Below are 22,536 nucleotides of genomic sequence, written 5' to 3'. Positions count from 1 at the left end.
CAGGCTACGAAGTACAATCGAAGGACTAGATACTGGGTGTCTGGCATTTGCTGTTTGCTGATGATCTCTCAATAATATGACATAGAAAACAAGGTAAAGCAAATCTAGGTCTTGAAAGAGAAAGCTGAAAAAGTCAGATTACAGATCATTTTTGAGAAAATGAAATATGTGTCAAACCAAAAAGATGCACCAAAAATGATTACTACAAAATATTGTGAGATCAAGAGAATTCATAAATTCAATTGTCTCGCAGAGATGATACAGACCAATGGGATAGAGTGAGAAGGTCATGAATAGAGAAATCAAAAGATGACCAGAACATCCTAGAAGACTGGAAACATCTTCCATAAATCCACAACTGTCACATGATGTTGAAGTGAGTTATTACAAGGGTTGAATGAAAAGTAATGCTCCACCTTCGTTAACTGGGTTTGGATGGGAACATTTTAATACATCAAATGCAGAAATAATCCTTAGAATGTGATCTTTAATTACCAATATTCACTTTTCCACATAATCACCAGCCAATTGGATACTTTTCTGCCAATGATGAACAAGCCTTCTGAAGCAGTCATGGAAGAAGTCGACACAGTTTCCGCAACCACAATCTCACAGTTCTCTCAACATCTTGATCAGAAGCATAATGATGTCCCCGCAGATCGTCTTTCATTATCGGGAACAGATGGAAGTCAGACAGTGCTAAATCTGGACTGTGTGGAGGATGCCGTATGGTGGTGAGATTCAGTCTCTAAAGTTCTGCTGTGGTGGCACATGAAGTGTGTGGTTTGGCATTGTCATGCTGCAGGAAAACATTTCCCTTTTCCTTTCGGACCCTTGTTAGCCATCGTTTCAGAGTTTGTGGCGTTGTGATTTAACACTCTGAATTTATTGTTGTTCCACAATCAAGGAAATCAACATGGATAACACCATCTGTTCAAAATGGTTCAAATGGCTCTGAGCACTATGGGATTTAACTACTGTGGTCAGCAGTCCCCTAGAACTTAGAACTACTTAAACCTAACTAACCTAAGGACATCACACACATCCATGCCCGAGGCAGGATTCGAACCTGCGACCGAAGCAGTCGCGCGGTTCTGGACTGCGCGCCTAGAACCGCTAGACCACCGCGGCCGGCACACCATCTGTGTCCCAGAACACTGTGGCCATGATTTTTCCAGTTGAAAGCTGCATCTTGAATTTCTTTTTGTGGGGCAAGTCTTCGTGTCGATATTCCATAGACTGAAGTTTCGCCTCTGGGTCGTAATGGTGTACCCACGTTTCGTCTCCTGTCACAATTGAATGGAGAAAGGTGTCACCTTCATTGTCGTAACGTGAGAGGAGTTCCTGGCAAATTTCAAGTTTGTGCGATTTCATTTCAGGAGGCAGCATCCATGGTACCCATCATGCACAGATCTTCCGATAGCCAAGCAATACAATAATGAGACGCACGCGTTCTTGTGAAATGCTGATTGTGCTATCAATTTTTCTGTGAGTGATACGACGATTGTCCTGAATCAATCTATCAACACTTTGCTTGTGAAACTTGTTGGTTGCTGTCACAGGACGTGCAACTCTTTGTTTGTCATGCAGATCAGATGTTTCCGCCTCAACATCCTTAAACTTACTCCCCCAACGATGCACAGTACTCACATCAACACAATCACCATAAACTGCTTTCATTCTCTGATGGATCTCCTTTGTGGTGACACCTTCTGCTGACAAGAATTCAATGATTGCAAGTTACTTAAATCACATTGACTGACCGTCTGCGCAGGGTTCCATACTTTATACTGTAACAACACAACTGTTCAATGCTAACACTTCCTGCCAACTGGAGCTGTACAGAAGAGGCTACGGAACATGTCAGTACCTGCCACATACCAACACTGCAAACTGTTGAAGAGTTACAAAGGTGGAGACATTACTTTTCAGTCAACCCTAGTACAACATTGTCAAAAAACCAGAAACCTTAAACACATCAGAAACATTGGCCATGGATTGAAAAGGTGCACTAAAAATATCAATCTAGACAGAAGAATCATCACAAATATCCTTCTTCTCAATAAGACAGAAGAAGGCCACAGACTGTGCAGTAGACAAGTGACTGACTAGATACCTAACATAGTACACGGCACGAAGAAACAGACTGAAATTTTATGGGCTTTCAAGAGAATGCTGGACACTCGACAAACTAAACTGATCTTGGAGTACACAGAAAACATTGAGAACATGAAGTGAACCACTGAAATCAGAAAAGATCTCAATGATGCTGTCTTAACAGACTTTGATATACAAGACAGACAAATATTTAACAACAAAGTACTCATGTGGAAAGTGAGCCAAGAGGTCAATAAATTCAAGAAAGGAAGAACTTGGTCAGAAGAATGTACATAGTATTAGGGTACATTGTTGTAACAGTACGAACATAAGAAGACAGGCATGGGACGATGTGCAGTGGCAAGGAGCAATGTTCCATTTGACACTCCAGCCAACAGTGTCATTCAGCAAAGCCTGCCAGTAGCATGCAATTCAGGGCGTGCATAGAAAACTTAGTGTTGATTTTCATGTTAGTTTAGGTACGGTGAGGTTACTTAATTACTACAAAGTTCATTATAGGAGGCATAAAGCAAACACAAGTATTATGTTAAGAAGTAACAGTGCTATTTTGCTGAACATATAATTTCTACTAGGTAGAGTCAGAAGCAGAATCAGTCATCTGGTGTAGTGCTTGCCCCATCATTACCAGTCACCACGATAGGTGATGGCTGGAGTGTGGTGCGTGGGACAGACAGAGAGCACTCTGGCCATGCCACAAAATATTCTCCATCTCTCTCTGCACAGAGCGCATCATGCTGCAGCCTTCTTACGTGCAAACCACTATACGAGCTCATTAACTATACAGTTCAGAAGATACACAGATGAGTCAAAACATTATGACCACCTGCTTAACAGCATGCTGGTCCAACTCGGGAATGCAGTACAACAGTGATTCTGTGTGGCACGTCTATTTCAGTCCTTGGTAGGTTCAGAAGACACATGGCACCGGATGTCTACACACAGGTCATGAAATTCCCATAAATTGTGAGCTGCAGGTTCGTGGGCACAGAGCTGACACCCTGTAGCACCCCAAATACATTCAGTTGAGTTCAGATCATATGAATTTAGAGACCAATATATCAACATCAGTTCACAATGATGCTCCTCTAACCACTGTAGCATACACAGTTAGCCTACTGCAAAATGCCAGTGCTGTCAGGAAAGACATCAAGCATGAAGATCTGCAATAATGTTCATCCAGTTCATAGCTGTCGTGGTGCCTTTGATCAGCACCACAGGTCCCACAAAAACACAAGTGAATGCCGGCCCCCCTCCCCCCCAAAGCACAATGTGGCCCCACCAGCCTGCACCTGTGGTACAGAGAATGTTTCAAGCAACAGCTCACCTGGTAATCACCATCAACCTAGTGTGATAAGAAACATGAGTCATGAAACATTTTCACTGACCCACAGTCCAATCCAGTGATCCCACGATCACTACAATCATAATCAATGATGTTACTGAGTAAAACTGGGAACACACAGGGGTCGCCAGCTGCAGAGCCATATGTTCAACAATGTGCACTGAACAGTGTGTTCCAAAACATTTGTGCCTGCAACAGCAGTGCACTCAGTCAGCAGATCACCATCTGTCCTCTTTTACTGAGTGTACATACCTCCATCCTCAACGTTCTGTGACGTGCCATGTATGTCGGAGGTTGTATCAGCTACTCATGGTTCCACCATCCTTCAACCACTTTCCATAAATGCTCATGAATCTAGAATGTGAACAGTTTCATCACTTCTGAGATGCGCTTTTCCAGATGCCTTTTCGGCAAGCCATTTATTTTACTGGATTTCCGGATTTGCAGCACTATCATTGCTAGAATGATTCTGCATTTGCCTCGGCACCACTTATATACTTTCCTTACAATGTCACATGCCCACAATGCCACCAGGTGGTATGTCCACAACAACAGGTGGCATTTAACTCCTGGTAGGCAGTGGTCATAATGTTTTGCCTCACCAGTAAATGTAATTAGAGAAAGTATATAATATGGTGATCACCAAAGAAGTGCATATAGAAGAAACTGATTACAAGCAGAACGATTATATGTTTCTGTTAAGCACAAAAAGGAAGGATTAATCTAACAGCCAAAATATGCTGAGTTAGTTTGTTGGATTCATGAAGCAGAGCGAAAGGATTCAGGAAAAGAAAAATGGGAGGCTAAGGAATAAATGCATCAGAAGATCAAGAACAGACCCAGTAAGGTAAACCAAACAGATTAATGTAATTCATGGAAATGGTGGAAGCAAACAGCAAACAAGAATGTGCTGGAAAAGTTAGCAAAAAATAAGGAAGTGTGAGAAGAAAGTTGACACTAGAATAAATACACAGTAAGGAAAATGCTGCACAGAATAAATCAAATGATATGTGACATATAACAAAAGGAGGGCCAGTTAATAGTCACATTAAAATAGGGCCAGGAAACGAAACAGAAGGAATAATTACAAAGGTGGGGAAAGACAATGCAAAACTACAAGAATGTACTGTAAAATTAAAAACAAAATTAAGCTATGACTAAATGGAGGAGAGAGCACAGCTAGAACAGTGAGTCAAGAAGTATCACAAACAGCAGTAGAAATCACAGACCAAGTGAAAATATGCAGATGAGGAGAAGCTACAGAATGAAAAATTTCCCAGATATAGCTAGATAGTGAAGACAGCATAAAAAAAGGTAGAACCAAATCTTCATGTCAAAATTGATACTGTTGAGAACAAAATATAAATGAATCACAAAGACATTAAATATATCATATGAATACAAATGTTTCCTGGAAGTACCAAAGTCAACAAGGAAGTGACAAATGAAATATAGTGTGATTAGTGAAGTCAAATTTATTAATGGATGTCAATTCAAGAAGTACACTCAGAAATGGCAACTACCGTATTTACTCGAATCTAAGCCGCACTCGAGTCTAAGCCGCACCTGAAAAATGAGACTCGAAATCAAGGAAAAAAAAATTTCCCGAATCTAAGCCGCACATGAAATTTGAGACTCGAAATTCAAGGGGAGAGAAAAGTTTTAGGCCACACCTCCAAATCGAAACAAAATTGGTCTATTGTAATATGAGACAAAATTTAGGTAGAATAAATGACGATACAGCTACAGTAGTTTGGTTCGAGTCGTAAGCTTAGCAGTTAAGCTTTACCAGGTAGCCATTGCTATGCGTCAGGCGTGCTTCGTCTGGTTTGAATGGGTTGCTTATTTTTCTTTGATCTGATAAGTGCCGTTCTCTTTGTTATAGGTGTCTACGTCACTCTAGGCTGAAAATGCATTATTGTACTGTGTCATGTATTGCTTGTCGCATTCTGATAGTAAGTGTTTACGACCTGTCGCCGCTCGCGGCATGGCTTGCTTACGTGCGCGCTACCGCCGCTTACAATAAAAAAAAGAAAGAAATTGTCTCATTAGTGAAACAATGGCAAGAGACTGCTATTTGTTGTTAATTATACTGCTGCTTTCTTTGATAATGATCAACAAGAACCAAATAATAGACTGCGTATGATAGATATTCTGAATGACAGTTTAGCTAAAATTTTTCTCCGTTTGAAAATCTTTGCAGACGCCTCTTTTGTACATTACATTCTGCACAGAAATTAGTCATCTTAGATTTAAAAATCTAGTCAATTGCCGTGCTTCATTTCTGACTGTATCACTATTCGGCATTAGAATAATACGAATATAAACATGACATGGTATGTATATTCTTCCGCACTTGCTGCTGTCTCACACTAGTTTCGCAGGTTATTAGGTAGACAGGATTTAAATGAGATAGCAGCAAACACGAAAGAATACATGGCAAAATGTTTATATCCATATTATTCTTATGTTGAAGAAAATACTGCATGTGATTCGCAATTCATAAAAGTTCCTATTAGCAACCATCTCTTCTCACAGGTAGGAAAAAATTCAGAACATAGAGTTGGCCATATTGACAAACATCCCAAATAGTCTTGCCAGTCGGATTTTCGTAGTACATTGAAATGCTGCTACATTCGAAGATGAACAACATGGAATTTGTATTTACTTCGTTGGATAATGTATGAAAATGCAGTGGCCGAAACTCAGGGCGGAGAAAAAAAGCTCGTCTTACACCTTTTTTAAAAAAAAAAATTATTTACTGACGCAGAAGTTTTGGCGCCAGTATTTATCTTTGTGCCTGCAAAGCATGCCTGTGTAGCGCTACATATATTCGACGGCAGAAGTTAGTTCTGGCGGCACCTACCAACATTTTTCAGAACTTCCATTTACTTTGCACTCGATTCTAAGCCGCAGGCGGTTTTTTGGATTACAAAAACCGGAAAAAAAGTGCAGCTTAGATTCGAGTAAATACAGTATGTTCAGGTGTATTACTGAGGAATTTTGAAGGTATCTAACAATACGTAAGTAGAAGCAGAAAAATTTGATTTTGTAATGAATCTTTATAAAGAGTCCAGCTAGAAATCTCGAGTAGAATAGATAAAACTGAGCAACAGGCTGTGTTTTTGTGCAATTCTAGTTTAAAAACAAGTAAGATCCAAGTCTGCACTCAATGTGCTACTGGTACAGCGGAGAAAGTTAGAGATTACTCATAGCTTTTATTGAAAAAGTACTTGAGATGCATGCATGCCCCAGTATCAGTTCTGGTAGTTGTTGAATCTCTTTGGTTGTGTTTTTATGCTACGGCTTCTCATGCATCCTCACTGATGGCAATTTTGCAGCAATTCAAGGACAATTTAAGAGTGTGGACAGCTTGCAGCTTGGCAATCGGTTCAGGGGGCTGTTGGCTGGAGGTCGGCAGGGAGTTGCCCGCTGGACGGAGCTATGCTTAGAATCAGGCCTTGTACTGAGGTGTAGTCGTAGGTTGCTCCTTGTGTCTGAATTACTGGTGTGGACATAGTGGTCCACACCTTTGGCTACTGAAGAGTTAAGGTCTTACTATGTGTGCAAAGAGACAAGGCCACATGCTGCAGTTCATTTTGGCGAGTTCCCTGCTGCTTTGGTTAATGGTCGTGGCAACCTACACTGTCCTTGAGAGACTTCGACCTATTGCTGGACAAACTTCCACTCTGTTGCCACTAGGTGTCATTTATTGTTCTTCTCCAGTCATTCTACTGGCCGTAGTTTGGGTAATGCATTAAAGGTGGATAATTCTGAAATCATAAAGCCTAATGCTCATTTGATTGTAATTCTCACTTTGCACTGCTGGTGCTTTATTTCCATGGTGTTTGGGGGATCCCTGTGCAGTCTTTCACTTGCTATCTGAGTGTATGTTTTAGAATACATACTGGTTGTGCACTGTGTTCAAGAAAGCTGGCAATAATGCCTTTTTGTAGTTTGCAATTTTGTAGTATAGTGTAATGGTCTATTCTGTCTATTTATAGCAAGTCAAAAGTTTTTTGCACTATTGGTGTATGTATTTGCTAATCTACAAATCAGCTTCACTGAATTTAAATATTTCCTTTGGTTTATTATTTCTGGTGCAAAAAAAACTTTGTTACATTTTCACAATTCACTGTTCTGTTTAAGAGGTCTTTGTACAGTTTGTCATTCACTTGCTGTGTGATCTAATTTGTATTCTGTATGTTCTAGAAGCTGCACAAACAAGCAATCACCTGGGCTTCTAAAAGTAAAGCTCTTGGTAATACCTGAAAAATTAGCTCTATTACTGCATTATGCTCCATCTGATTCACAGACTTGCGTAATTTATGTACATTGAAATACTTTTATTAAAACTCGGTTTTTTCTACTTCTACTAAGACGAGTACAGTTTGTTTCTTTTTTAAACGCCTGATTTTTTACCTGCTTTAGTATAGATCATAAAACATTCTACTCTGTCTGCTTCACAGACGTGTGTAAGTTGCTGTTCTTTGCAAATTTTGTGTATTAATAGTTTCACACACACATTTTGATAAGTTTTGAATGTACTGTTTGGTGTGCTTCACAGACAGATGCAATTTGTTGCCCCTAAAATTATTTTGCATTTATGGTTGCATCTGCTTCACAGATGTGTATAGCACTCAAAGTGTCAGGTATCTGTTACTGTGGTGAATCAATTTTACTTGTTTTGATACTTGTAAGATAGGCCTTTGTGGTTTTTTTTTTAATGCTCTGCGCCATACTGCACCCAGACCCTAGCTCCCTACCAGTTCAACGGTAGCAGAGTACGGTTTGACTAAGGGGCACAGATCTGATCCTATGTACTGGCAGGGGAAGAAATTTTGTCTTGGCAAAATGTACTGCATGAAACGTACTGACAGATTTGGAAATTTTGCCTTGGCGAAGAGTACTACTTGAAACTTCATGGCAGATTAAAACTGTATGTCAGACAGAGACTCAAATTTGGGATCTTTACCTTTCGTAGCAAGTATTTGACCGCCTGAGCTACCCAAGTACAGCTCATGTCCTGTCCTCACAGATTTACTTCTACCAGCACCTCATCTCCTACCTTCCAAACTTCACAGAACCTCCCCTGCAAAACTTGCAGGACTAGCACTCCTGGAGAGGAGGGAAGAGCAACAATGTGCAGATACAGTTTTGATTCCTTTGGGTGTGATAGACTAGAAACAATTAGTAATTTCCCCATAATTGTTTCCAGGAAACAGATGTGCATATTCCCAGGATTCTAGGATTCCCACAAACAATTCACAAATGAGCACAACAAAGCACTACATAATCTTATGAATAGGAATACATGGAATAGAATGAAAGGATGCAAAAAGGCTTTCTAGTGTATAAAAGATAAAATAAGCTATATAAAAAAAAAAAAAAACTCTCCCACTCTGATTGGTCAACGGTATTCTGTAAGGAGTCTGAAAGTTTGAAATTTGCAATAATAGTTCATCCGCATTAATGGAATGAGGACCCCACAGAAAAGTTTTTCAAGGTCAAGTTCATTTTTGCAAGTGGTAACCCCTATTTTTATATTCATATTCTACGGGAAAAAATATGCATTGTTTGAAGAGAACATTTTTTATGAAAAACCAATGGTTTGTTGCCAGGGGGCACATCATTGTAACTTTCCCAGGTTACCAGTATCTCGAGAATGAAGCGAGACCAGGAAAAATTTTCAGTGGAAATCTTGTACGGTTTCTGAATTCCGTCCACTGGTGAAATTTTTGTGACCTTGAAACAAGCCTTAAAATTCTACAGTAAGGAGGAAATCAAATACCATCGGCATTAGTGGAACCCAATGTGCACCACGTGGAGGTTGCCAGCGGACTTCGCACATCGTTAACCCGGAAAGGGGTTGATTAACATGGTTCTCATTGGAAATGTAGGAGCTCAGATGCTCAATCAACTGTCTATTATGCCTAATGCACATTTGCGCGCTGTCAGAAAATGGTCTCAACATCATTCAATGTCTGATGGGTGAATGCCTGGAAAGCCGCCACAATCCTTTCCCTCATATCTTCTGGCATTGTCGGGTGAGCTCCCCTTACGAAGAAAAATGGCATTAATTCTGGTGATCTTGGCGGGAACTCATGAACTGCACTGCCGATACCAATCCATCGATTTGGGTAAGTTGCATTATGGTACCTTCTGACAGATAAGGCCTGATGCGCAGGGGTGCTGTCATGCTGAAATCACATACGTGCTCGTATGTCTAGGGGGATATTTTTTAATAAAGGAAGCACCAGATTCTGGAGAATATGAAGATAGCACAAGCCGTTCAACATTTTGCCATAAAAAACAGGACCTAACACGTAATCACCAACTATGCCCACCCAGACATTAATTAACCACTGCCTCTGTATTTGGTGATCTCATTGCCAGTGAGGATTAGATTCTGCCAAAAGTGTGCATTATGGAGATTGACTCCCCCCATGTTGTTGACGTTTGTCTCGAACGTAAAGAGAGTGTGCGAAGAGAAAGGGATCACGACGTATTTGTGTATAGGCCCATCGACAAAATGCCAGGAATCTCTCAGGATTCCCAGCCTCAATTGCTTGGAGGATACGTAAGCGATATGGGTGGAATTTAAAGAATCTTAAAACATGAGATACCGCTGATCGAGGCATGCCATGCATTTGCTGAATCAAGTCAAAAGATGTGGATCTTTAGCAACGATAGCACAAACTCCCTGCAAGAAAATATTGATGTAGATAATAAAATAATGAAATACCCCATGGTAATCCGTCCTTTTGAAATATGGAGAGAAGGCAGAAATGGAAGATGGGCCCGAGAAAGTCGACTGCAAGACAAAGTGACTCGGATAAATTTTTCTCTTATGGGCTCAAAACACTGATGTTGAGAATAATTTTGCTTGTATGGATTTGGAAAATTTTCACTTTGGAACTCATTAGAGTCTCACGTGACGAGATTGTTCTGAGTCCCACGAGTCAAAATTCATCAGAGTTCAACGAGGTGGAATTTTTCTAAATCCCTTAACACACATTTTTTTCTAAGAACGTAAGAGAAAAATTTATGAAAGTCATGCCAGTCTAGAATCATTCTAAGTCAGCAAAGCCAAGAAATTTTCAGAGTCTCCAAGGGTAAAATTTCTCTGAACCTCAAAGACATGATTTCAAAATCCCCAACAATGATGCTTATTAGTTAGCCTCAAAGCTCCACCCTTCTCTTCTCTGATTGTGCTGGCACAAGTACAATGCTGGTCTCTGATTTGGCACCCCCCAAGTGGTGCACACTGGGTTCCACTAATGCTGACGGAATTTGCTTTCAGGTTAATTCCTACTGAAGAATTTCAAGGAAATTTCATGTTCACGAAAATTTCACCAGTGGACGTAGTCCAGAAACCGTACAAAATTTTCATTCAAATGTCTTCCTGATCTCGCTTCATTCTCGAGATACTGGTAACCTCAGAAAGTTACAATGAAGTGCCCCCTGGCGACAAAACATTGGTTTTTCTAAAAAACGTTCCCTACAAACAATGTGTTCACCCATTCAAACCTTATAACTTTTACTAGAGATCTTTTTTGCAGAATTGTGCCATGCCAAAGATATCGGCCAGTATATTTTAAATTGGGACTATATGTAAAACAAGGTACTGACAGAGAGTGGCAGCTGTTGTGTAAGAGCACAAGAGCATGTGAACACCCTAACTTTTGACACCTAGCGAATTTATTGGTTAACTTTATTTGAATGCTGTTCAATGTATTGTAGACGCAGTAATCTGAAATACACAGCACTGAATCTACCACAATGTACTAAATTGCTGTTCTAGACTCGGTGAAACTTGGCATCAGGGTCATGAGCACACCTTCACTGGTTCACATTTTAAGGAGCTTCTAACGTGGGCAATGGCACGACATAATTGCCTTGCGAGCCAAATGCATGAGAATTGGATAAGCAATGTGCACAGTCCACAGCGTGCACTGCTAGCCCTTGCCACTCAACTACAAGTTCACGTCAATGCCATCAGGTGGTAGCACGCTGCAGCAGACTTTGATCTATGTTCACTTGGCATAAATCCCACTACGCGGTAGCACACTCCACCGATAAGCAATTCACTATACACTAAAATTATATTGGACATCAGTATATTTTATACTTATACTGATAGAAAAACCTATTTTGTGGGATTCTGAATGAGATGTAGTACATTAAGTTTTGGATATTATCATACGTTAATCCATTTGAGCTGCGAGAACCATAAAGCATATCATCACCAATTGTGAGATTGTAGCAATTATTCAAACTTCTGACATCTGTTGATCTTACAGTGGGTCATGTTTATCTGTACTGTATGTTCACATTGTATGTATACACGAACATTCAGGGAAAGCTGTTTCACTGGTTTCTCTGATATTCACTTAAATGTGGGGTCGAAGACGATGTGCTTTTGGTCCTTACCGTTCTCAGCACCTCATTTGTATTCTAGTCAAGTGACCTTGTTGGTAGATGGTACTACCTGAATTTAATAATTTCCACAAACAGCAGTTTTTGTTTGGAGTTGGCTGTCTACTGTGAAGGAATCAGCTTTCCTGTGCAATGTCAACATGAACTCTGTTGAATTTGTATTAACCGCTAATGGAAAAGAAAATTACCAGGAAAAGTTAGCTGCAAAGGAAGTAGGGCCTCCCAGATCAGATCTAGTTGTGAGAAAATGATGAAATCAAATAAGTGTGACTACAAGCAAAAATTTAACAAAGACACATGTAATAAGTGTAAGCTGTTATGTGGATGCAACAGAAGAATGCCTGGTTTTCAGCCCAAAAGTTAATTCATTAACTAACACACCAATCAGGGATCTTGTACATTTGCCCGAAAAAACAAAACAGCACAAAAATTCCCACTTACACAAAAATGTGAAACGTATAGCAGCAAAAGCTTAAACATTATCGTTCTTGCTGTAAACTGTTCTTAATTATGAACAAAACAACAAAATGTCAGAAAAAGTTTCTCCTTTTTTTCAGACAAATTATTCATATTATTTATCATTATTACTGTTGACAACAGCTGAAGTTGTATAAATATGTTATTACGCATAATTGTTATACAGCAGACGCTATTAATTTTACACTCTCATATTTATCTGAATTTAAAAATTTGTGAATGCCCAGGATGTATACCTACGAGTCACAACTGCTCAGAGACAAGCTCACATTCACTCTTATTAGTGAGCAGCAAGTTTCACAATGGCATGCTAATGAAGTAGAATTTGGTTTTGAAGAGGAATACATGACCAGCAATCAGAGTATCACTGTAAATGCGCTATTACAGAAGCCCATGGGATTAAAGTACAACGGAACTCAAGGTTACAGAATTAAACATACAGGTGATAGATGGAGCAGCACACAAAGAATATTTAAAAATAAATGCTACGAAATACTTGGAGATCAGAAGAGTCATAAATTTCTACATTTGGTTAATTGAATGTGTGAGTGTGCTGCAGGAAAGTGGTTAAGGAAGTATTATTTTTTGTACAACAGATTTCTATAAAGAAGAACAAACATACAAGTAGCAGAATGGAAGTTACGTATTCGAGAACAATCCACACAAAAGCCAATTTGGTGTATTTTACTACAGCAAACCAAATTTTGAGATAAAGAATACTTAAATAAGGTGAGGAGAGCTTACCATAAGAAATCCAGTTCTATCAAATGTCTAAGATGCCAAAGTAAAATAATGATTTCATGTATCAGGTATTATCAAAGAAACAAAGGAAATGGTAGTGGTTGATTTGTTAGCAACAGTATCAAAGGAAAAAAAAAAAAAAGAGCTATGCTGGTGTTGCTCGCATTGGAATTTGTCTCAATATTTACACATTCCAAGAGGCAAAGGGTAAGATTACACCCTACAGAATGCAGAAGGGTTACTTCAAAACAAAGAGTATCCCAACTAAAATTCTCATCAAGAATGATGGGCTATTTACCAACAATGCATGAATAGAAATTCTAATCTGAAGTGATACATAGCTACTATTAATCTCATTACAATGACCTAACTCTTATCCCACAGAATGCTCCACGATGGTGATTAACTGACTGTAATAGACTGTATCACAACAATAGTAAAATATTTTTTATGTGGGGACATTTCCATTGAAACATCAAATCAAATATACACAGGAATGAGCGCATTATACCTACAAAGTGTTAATATCATGCTGTAGCTTAAATAACACAAAATGTGCACTTGCGGTAATATGCTTCAATATAGTACCCAACAGCATCTTCTTGCCAGCATGTGACAACCTGGGAAGTGGTGACCCAATAAAGACAATCCAACTTAGCACAAAGAGCTTAGTTATGCTAGGCATCATACAACAGAATGGTGCACTCTAAAGTTTGTAATGCAGGGGACATGGTGTGGATAAACAGTCATGTGAAACTGCAAAAGATAAGATATATGAAATTTCAGAAGGTAGGTGCCGAGATAAAGACAATATAAAATTATCAACAAGAAGCATCACATGGCAAGGAACATGTTGACAAGCTGAAGAAATCCACCTTGGAAGAAATGCCAGGAGGTCATCAAATGAAGACAGTGATAACTGGCTGTGTATGCACCAATATAAGGCTGCTGTGATCAAACACTGAACAATAATGGGTGTTATTGCACATAGCAGTTAGCAGATACTGTGGCTGAAATAAAGAACTGCTTTTATTTGTGCATGACATACAAAAAGTAAACATACACAATACACAGCAGCATTCTGTTGAACAACGCAATGCGAGATGACAGACACCAGCTGCCACCATATCTTCAGAGATGTCTTCAAATACTGCACAAGAATTTCATGGCCACAGTGCATGGTCTGTCTGCAGACTGGCCACTGCCATCACAACATTGCCACAAAAGAGTGGGAAATAAGATGTTAAGCCAACATAAACTAGCAGCTGTGTAAAAGCAAATGCCACAATACTGGGAATCACTGAATGTGGTGCCAGGTGCAAACACATTGACAATTTCATGGCAGCCATGCCTCCATCACACACATATCCCAAGTGAAGGCACAATGCCACATATGGACACAAAGTTATATGAACCTAGAGAGTTATGACGGTTACACCAGGAGACAAAAGTGGCTATGTGCTTGCAACTCCTATCTGGCATTGTCATCTCCAACAAAGGACTTTCTACATATAACTCAGCTGGTCAGCGTCTTTACTATCTGATGAACAGCAATCTATTCTCATATGCATGTTATATTACATCTTGGATTTTCTGTCAATATAATTTATATAACACAATTTACATTTGACTTGCAGATTGCAGTGCTCAACCAGAAATAGAAATAATCAAACCATAAAATATAGTACACTTTCAATCATAAATTAAGCTGAGAATTTGAAAAAAAGTTGCTGAAGTAAGCCACTGAAATAAGAATGAGGACAAATCTTGTTAAGGTAGAGACAATCTCAGAATTGCTTTGAAACTTGCTTTTTAACCTTGATACAAGTACAACATTGAGAAGCACTATAAAACAAAAACAGTTACAGTGAATATGAACAATGGTTAATCATAAAAAATAGGTTCCATTATCCATTTACACTTTATGGAAACTGTTAAGAAATTATAATACTGCCAAATAAGAATGAGAAAAAGTAAAGTGCCTTCAAATACATGTAACACGCGATCCAAAATATTAAGTGTTAAGTGAAATATAGTTTTTTTTTTTTTTTTTAATATTTCTGGTCATTACTTTCAGTCACAAGTTAAACTCTTTGCCCAGATGACAATGCTTTAGTTCTTTTTTGCAATTTTCTTATTCCTTAGCCAAACATGTTACAGATTTTGTCAAAGCATTCCATTTTTGTAACACATGAGAAATGTATTTTAGTATGAAAGGAAATCACTTACTGAGAAGCAGAAGCATTGTTGTCAACAGGCAGACATGAAAGAAAGAAGACTTGCTATCTTTCAGAGTTATCTTTTGATGAGCTAGACAGACAAACACACACACACACACACACACACACACACACACACACACACACACACACACACACCTATGCCCCTACTGCTGCTAGCTAGATTGACTGTGCCAATGCAATTTTTGGGCAAGGGGACTCGTTTTGGTGGGGGTAGTGTCAGTCGGAGTGGGGGGGAGAGAGGCAGGGAGAGAGGGAGGCAGGGAGAGCGGGAGGCAGGGAGAGAGGGAGGCAGGGAGAGAGGGAGGCAGGGAGAGAGGGAGAGAGGGAGGCAGGGAGAGAGGGAGAGAGGGAGGCAGGGAGAGAGGGAGAGAGAGAGGCAGGGAGAGAGGGAGAGAGAGAGGCAGGGAGAGAGGGAGAGAGAGAGGCAGGGAGGGAGGGAGAGAGAGAGAGAGAGAGAGAGAGAGGCAGGGAGAGAGAGAGAGGCAGGGAGAGAGAGAGAGGCAGGGAGAGAGAGGGAAGGGGGAGGGAGGGAGAGAGAGGGGGGGGAAGGGGGAGCGAGAGAGAGAGAGAGGGAGACAGGGGGGAGTCTGGCTAGCTGCTCAGAGAGAGGGAGCTGGTCAGTAGGCCTGGAATGTGGGAGGGAGGAAGCTAGTTTGTAGGCCCGGAATGCAAGAGGGAGGAAGCCTGTTTGTAGGACTGGAATGCAGGAGGGAGGAAGCTGGATTGTAGGCCTGGAATGTGGGGAGGGAGGGGTGGCAGGTATAAGGCCTGGCACGACTGTAGGGGACAGTGGGTAGCAGCAAATGGGACTTGGCGACGTAAATTGGGAGGGTCTGACAAGACGAAGGAAGGGGAAACTGTTGGGTGGCGGATGTTGGCACAGTGTTTTACCAGAGACTGCTTACTCTCTTGTCTGCCCTCTCCTGGAGTACTGCAGTGCGGTGTGGGATCCGCATCAGATAGAACTGATAGAGGACATCAGAAAAGTTCAAAGATTGACAGCTTAACATGAAATAAAGGAGAGAGTACTACAGATATGATACACGAACTGGGATGGCAGTCATTAAAACACAGGCATTTTTCACTGCAGCAGGGCCTGCTCATGAAATTTTAATCAATAACTTAGAGCAATCAATCATTTAAAGCACGAAAATATTCTGTTGGCACCCACCTACATAGTGAGAAATTATCATCATAATAAAATAAGACAAATCAGAGCTTGCACAGAAATATTAATGTGTTCATTTTTCCTGCACACTGAAGTGGAATAGTAGAGAAATAGCTTAAAGGTGGTTTGATGAACCCTCTACCAGACACTTAATTGTGAACTTCAGAATAATCATGTACATGTAGACAAGGCCAAAATTATTAAGAAAGCGGAGGTGTTGTTGTAAGGATAACTCCCATCTGCCTAGTTTAGAGGTGCTGGTGGTGGAGGGAAGGCCGGTGATGGAGTAGGATAAGCCTGTGAGGGGATTGGAGTAGGTAGTGTTGGGTGGATGGATTGTGTAAAGTGGTGTTCCGTTGTCCATCAAACCTACACATCATCATAGTCCATCCCTACGCTGCTCCCACCTCTAACCCCATGCCACAGGGATCATATCCCTGGGGCAGACCAAGGTGCAAGATCTGCCCAACCCACCCACCCAGCAACTCCTGCATTCCAGTCCTGTCATAGGCTTATCCTACCCAATCAGAGGCCAGGCCACCTGTGAAAGCAGCCATGTCATGGACAAACTCTGCTGCAAACACTGCACAGTGTTTTATACTGGTATGACTAGCAACCAGCTGTCCACCAGGATGAATGGCCACCTCCAAACTGCTGTCAAGAACAAAGTTCACCATCCGGTGGCAAAACAAACAGATGGGCACAAAATGCTCAATTTCAATGGATCCTTCATGACCTGAGACATCTGGATCCTTCCCTCCACCAACTTCTTTGAACTTCACGCATAGGAGTTACCCTTACAACACCTCTTCCATTCCCATAATCGTCCTGTTCTCAATTCAGGTGACCCATTGTCCCCGCACCTCCACCCAACAATTTCTCCTTCCTCTGTCCTGTCACTCCCTCCTAATTCATGTCCCCACATGTGCCACTTCCCAGCATCTGCTACAACTGTGCCACCCCTTATACCTGCAACCTCTCCCTCCTGCATTCCTGGCCAACAAACGAGCTGCCTCCCTCTGAGCCACCAGCCATCCACACCCCCCCCCTCCAAACCCTCTCCCCTCTCCCCACATCCCTCTCCCTCTAACCACTGCACCTGACATTATCCACATCATAACGGTCCACCAGATGAAAAATAGCTTTGCCACTGTCACTGTGTGTATAATTTACCCTAGCTTATCAAAGGATAACTCTGAACACTAGCAATTCATTTTTCTTTTATGTGTGCCTATCAACAACTCAACACTTCTGCTTTTCGGTGAGTGGTCTCCTTTAATTCTAAAGTATCTACACGGATCATTACATTTGCCTTTTTGAGGACACACTTCAATCTAGTACTGTAAAACACAGTTGATCAAGTGTGAGGACATGGCATTAAACTCATAATGCAAGGAAATGTGAAATTTCATATTTGCCCTGAAATAGATAATAAAATGAAAACATGAAAAACTTTAAATAAAATTATGTATTTAATATTGATATAACACAGGGCTACAAGCATAAACTTTGACCATGCTTCATATCAACAATGGTACAAAATTATCAATGATATAAACTTTTTGTGAAAGTAGGATTATGGCATATAAACAAGGTTGTAAGAATACAGAAGGTATATGAACTTAAACTGCATACCTTTTTCATGTCGATTTACAAATTGTTGGAAATGAGTTCTTGCATATCGTATAGCATCTTTCTGTCCACCTGGACCCCTCTGGATTAAATCAATAAACCGGAGGCGATGTAACTTGAATTCCAATGATGAATTCTGAAATCAGAAGAAAATGTGAAAAAGAGTTTGATTTACGTAAAATACACAAAACTTTCTTTCTTCTTTTGCATATCTCTCTCCATTGCAGTCATCCCACAATTTCCATACCAGTTGATGTATAAGACTCATAGTGATAATACAAAATTATAGGATATTATGAGTACTATCACAAAACATAAGGTTATGGACGAAGGCTCTGTAGGAACTAAAATAGAATATGATAGTTTTAAAACAGCCTTTTTTTAAAATAAAATAGAGTAACCTTATTCTGATAAATCATTCTGTTTTTAACTATGTAAATCAGAGAAAGAGCACTGGCTAAAATCTGAGAGAGATGGAAAAATGCATTTATCATGGCCATCTTGTAAGACCAACTGCACGTCATACTCTGGAAAGAGTGAAGATAGCCAGTCACCAGCATTGAGCAGCAGACAAACACGTAAGAAAGATCTGCAAAATCTGAAGCAGCCAATGTGCTCCTAGAGCAAACAAAGAAACATGCACACATATCATTGTCTGATTGTAGCAGTCCCAATGGGGTGAGAGGCTAAATAAGATGGAGAAGAACAAAAGGAGGATTGGGGGGGGGGGGGGGGGGGGGAAGAGTACGGAAAGGAGGGCAAAGACAGGGCAGAGAGGGGCAATGAGGAGAAAGGTTACACATTTAGCACCAGTAGTTGATTATATTGACAGATGAAATACAGAGGAGAGTTAAGTAGGGGACAGAACAGAAGTAGATCGAGAATGTGGAACGACAGTCTGGGTTTAGATTAAGAGATTGATGAACCTAACAAAAGTTGTGTGTGGAAGATGTTGAGCTGAGGGACGGAGGGGTTGGGGGGGGGGGGGGGGGGCACAAATCTACAATACACACAAATAGGTGCTCTGGTGCGTGTGAGGTAGGACCTAACGGAGTTTGAGGCTGATGTGGATGAGGGATAAGTAAGGACAATTCCGATGTATGCAATTCAGAGAAGGTTGTATTGGTAATGGTAAAATCCAAATGGCGTGGATTGTGAAGCCAGTGAAAGAAATTTGGCATGTTGCACTCAGTGGTGTGCTCTACTACTGGGTCATAATGTTGGTCATACTTCAGCAGAGGCTACTCATTTGGGTGGACAGGTAGCATGTGAAAGGCTGCAGATGATGCAGATAATTTGATACATGACACAGCTAGTTTCTAAGGTATGGGGTATACTTGTTATGGGACAGAAATAGAATGCTGGCCATTAAAACTGCAACACCAGGAAGGATAACAAATAATGAAATTTTATTTATTTGCGTAAATACCATAACATGATTAATATGTAGGCAATTTTGGGAAATACAGGGTGCAAAATTTTGCGCCTACCTGTGTAGCAATAATGGTTCTAATTTGACTGAGCACTGAATCAAAGTGAGCTTGGATGACAGATACAGGTACATCATTCCACACTGCTTTAACTTTATGCCACAGTTCATCAACCATACTGGCTGGCGAGTGGTGACATGCCATTCTTTCGACAACCTATGACAAGACGAATTCAATAGTTGAGATATCTGGAGAATGTGAACCAGAGGTGATTGTGTTGTGTATCCAATGGCACGCCATACCATCATGCAAGGTGCTAGGCCCATATGACGATGAGAAATACAATCTGGCAACATTCATTCATATAGGACATGGTAAATCCCTTGTAATAATGTACGCAGAACTGAGATTCATCTGAAAAGACAGTGTGATGCCACTTCTGTGTCCAGTGTTTGTCATCGGCTGTGTCACTGTCAGCGTGCCTCCCTTGCTGCCACATCAAGGGAAGCCACAACACTGGTAACCACGCTGACAGTCTGTGGTGCTCTAGATACCATCATATTATCCAAGGGGATTCTTCTCTTACTGCATAAAGGCCCATTTCCTGATTCAAGATAGAATCCATCAAAGCTGAGTAAATAATCTATTTGCCTTCTCAGTCACTCATCACACGGGACCAGAGAGACACTGCAAGGAATTGAGTATGACCCTCCCGAACGCACAGATTTCACTCAGTATGATAGTTATGAGGTCCAAACCAATACAAACAGAAATATCAGAGAAAGATAAATCTGGGTATTGATAGTCCACAATCATGTTCTAGTAATTCAACAAGTGTTGCTAGGTGTTTCTCCGTATTACATGAGACATAACAAAGTTGTAACCCAATTTGGCAGTTTCTGAGAAAGAATGGAAAGAACCATCTTGAGACAAAAGTTGGGGAGAAGTTGAGCAGGCGCAGAGGTTGACGAAAGACAAACAACAAGTGTCCTTGGCGAGATGTTCACAATGGCAATATGAAGTGGACATGTGAACAACAAGCAAACAAATCCTAAAAAGTGACCAAGTGAAAAACCAAGATGCTGCAATAACATAATAAAGACAATTCATAGTTAGGCATGATGGTGACTATACACAACAGATGCGAATACAATATGATGTCACTGATCATGCGACCATATTTATACTGGCCACGACAAGAGTTATTCGCTGGAGTATGCACGTGGCATTAATGGATGGCACTATCTTGGTGATTGCAGTGCCTCACAGGTAGTCACCATGTATCTTTCCTCCACATCTATTTACCAGTGTGCATTCAAATTCATCGCACTGGAATACCAGAAAAGGTGACCTTCTCATAAATAATACTCAAATGCAATCTCTGAATTAGAAACCTTATGCATAAGCTCTCTTCATATACAAAATGTTGTTATCCCTATACCTCTTCTGTGCTGAGATGCGAATCATTTGTGTGACCAAGTATCTAGTACAATTCAGGGCAATTTAATTTTGTTGCATGGTGTCTTCACAGTTTGCAGCTTTTAATAGCCAACAGTGTCATATACATTGTTTGTCTCCTTGATAGTATTTCACCTTTCACATCCTGAAAATATCCATACGACAACAGGTTGGAATTACGCACAGCATAAAGATGAAGCACAATATTTTGTGGATTGGGTAGGCAGCTGTATTCAGCTTTGGAAGAGGTGGGACGGATGCTCAATATTTCAGAATACGTTTAAAAGTTTAGGAAGACATGGCAGAAGATGTGGTCAAGCTGATTCAGACTATGTCAGTACTGGGTAGTAAGGGGACGTTTCTTTACAGCTAGTTAGTGAGTGTGGCTGGAGTATTAGGAATATCTATCCCACAACATCTCCAGCAAATCTGTCACTTCTTCAGTACATCTACCTTTGCGATTCTTAAAATCTACAAATCTAACCACCATTGATGCCACAATGTAGCTGGTTAATGTGTTTCCATTGTGAGATGACCTACCTGCAAACCCTTATTCTATCCTAGGTATATCACTAAAGAAAATTCATTGACGTGTTGTAAATCTGAAGATATGGGAAATATTCCAATTATGTACACCATAAATTTTTTAATTAATGTGACTATTCCTATATTTATCATCACTACACTGAGGTGACAAAATTTTGGCTGATAGCAACAATATCATGTACACATGTTATAAAAGGGAGCACACTGGTGGAACTATTATTTGTACTCAGGTGATTCATGTGAAACAGTTTCCAATGTAATTATGGCTACACAACAGGAATTAAGACTTTGAATATGGAATGTTAGTTTGAACTAGACACATCGGTCATTCCATTTTGGAAATTGTTAGGGAATTCAATATCACAAGTTCTACAAGTGTAGAGAATGTGCCTAGATTACCACATTTCAGGCTTTACCTCTCGCCACAGACAATGCAGTGGCCGACGACCATCGCTTAATGACCGATAACAGCGGCATTTGCAAAGAGTTATCAGTGCTAACAGACAAGCAACATTATGTGAAATAACCCCACAAATCAATGTAGGATGTACGAAAAATGCATCAGTTAGGGCAGTGCAGTGAAATTTCGCATTAATGGACTATGGCAGCAGACGACCAATGCGAATGCCTTTCCACTAACAGCAAGACATTGTCTGCAGTGCCTCTCCCGGGCCCCTGACCATATTGGTCGGACCCTAGATGACTGGAAAACTGTGGCTGGACCAGAGGAGTCCCAAATTCAGTTGATACGAGCTAATGGCAGGATTCAAGTTTGGCACAGACCCCACAAAGCCAAGGGCCCAAGTTGTCAACAAGGCACTGTGCAAGCTGGTGGTGGCTCCACACTGGTGTGGCCTGGTGGCCTGTGTTTACATGGAATGGACTTGGTCCTCTGGTCCAACTGAATTGATCAATGACTGGAAATAGTTATGTGCAGCTACT

General features: G+C 40.5%; 1 protein-coding gene across 1 annotated transcript in view; it reads right to left on the bottom strand.

Annotated features, from left to right (window-relative positions):
* Nucleotides 1-22,536, bottom strand: part of LOC124795535 (E3 ubiquitin-protein ligase RMND5A) — an 87,292-nt gene that overhangs the window by 25,302 nt on the left and 39,454 nt on the right. The window contains exon 5 of the mRNA XM_047259611.1: nt 18,164-18,296. Coding sequence (XP_047115567.1) covers nt 18,164-18,296 — 133 coding nt within the window. The remainder of the gene's footprint in view (nt 1-18,163; nt 18,297-22,536) is intronic.

Source organism: Schistocerca piceifrons, chromosome 1 (genome assembly GCF_021461385.2).
Source record: "Schistocerca piceifrons isolate TAMUIC-IGC-003096 chromosome 1, iqSchPice1.1, whole genome shotgun sequence".
Lineage (NCBI taxonomy): Eukaryota > Metazoa > Arthropoda > Insecta > Orthoptera > Acrididae > Schistocerca > Schistocerca piceifrons.
This window is presented reverse-complemented; position numbering and strand designations above follow the sequence as displayed.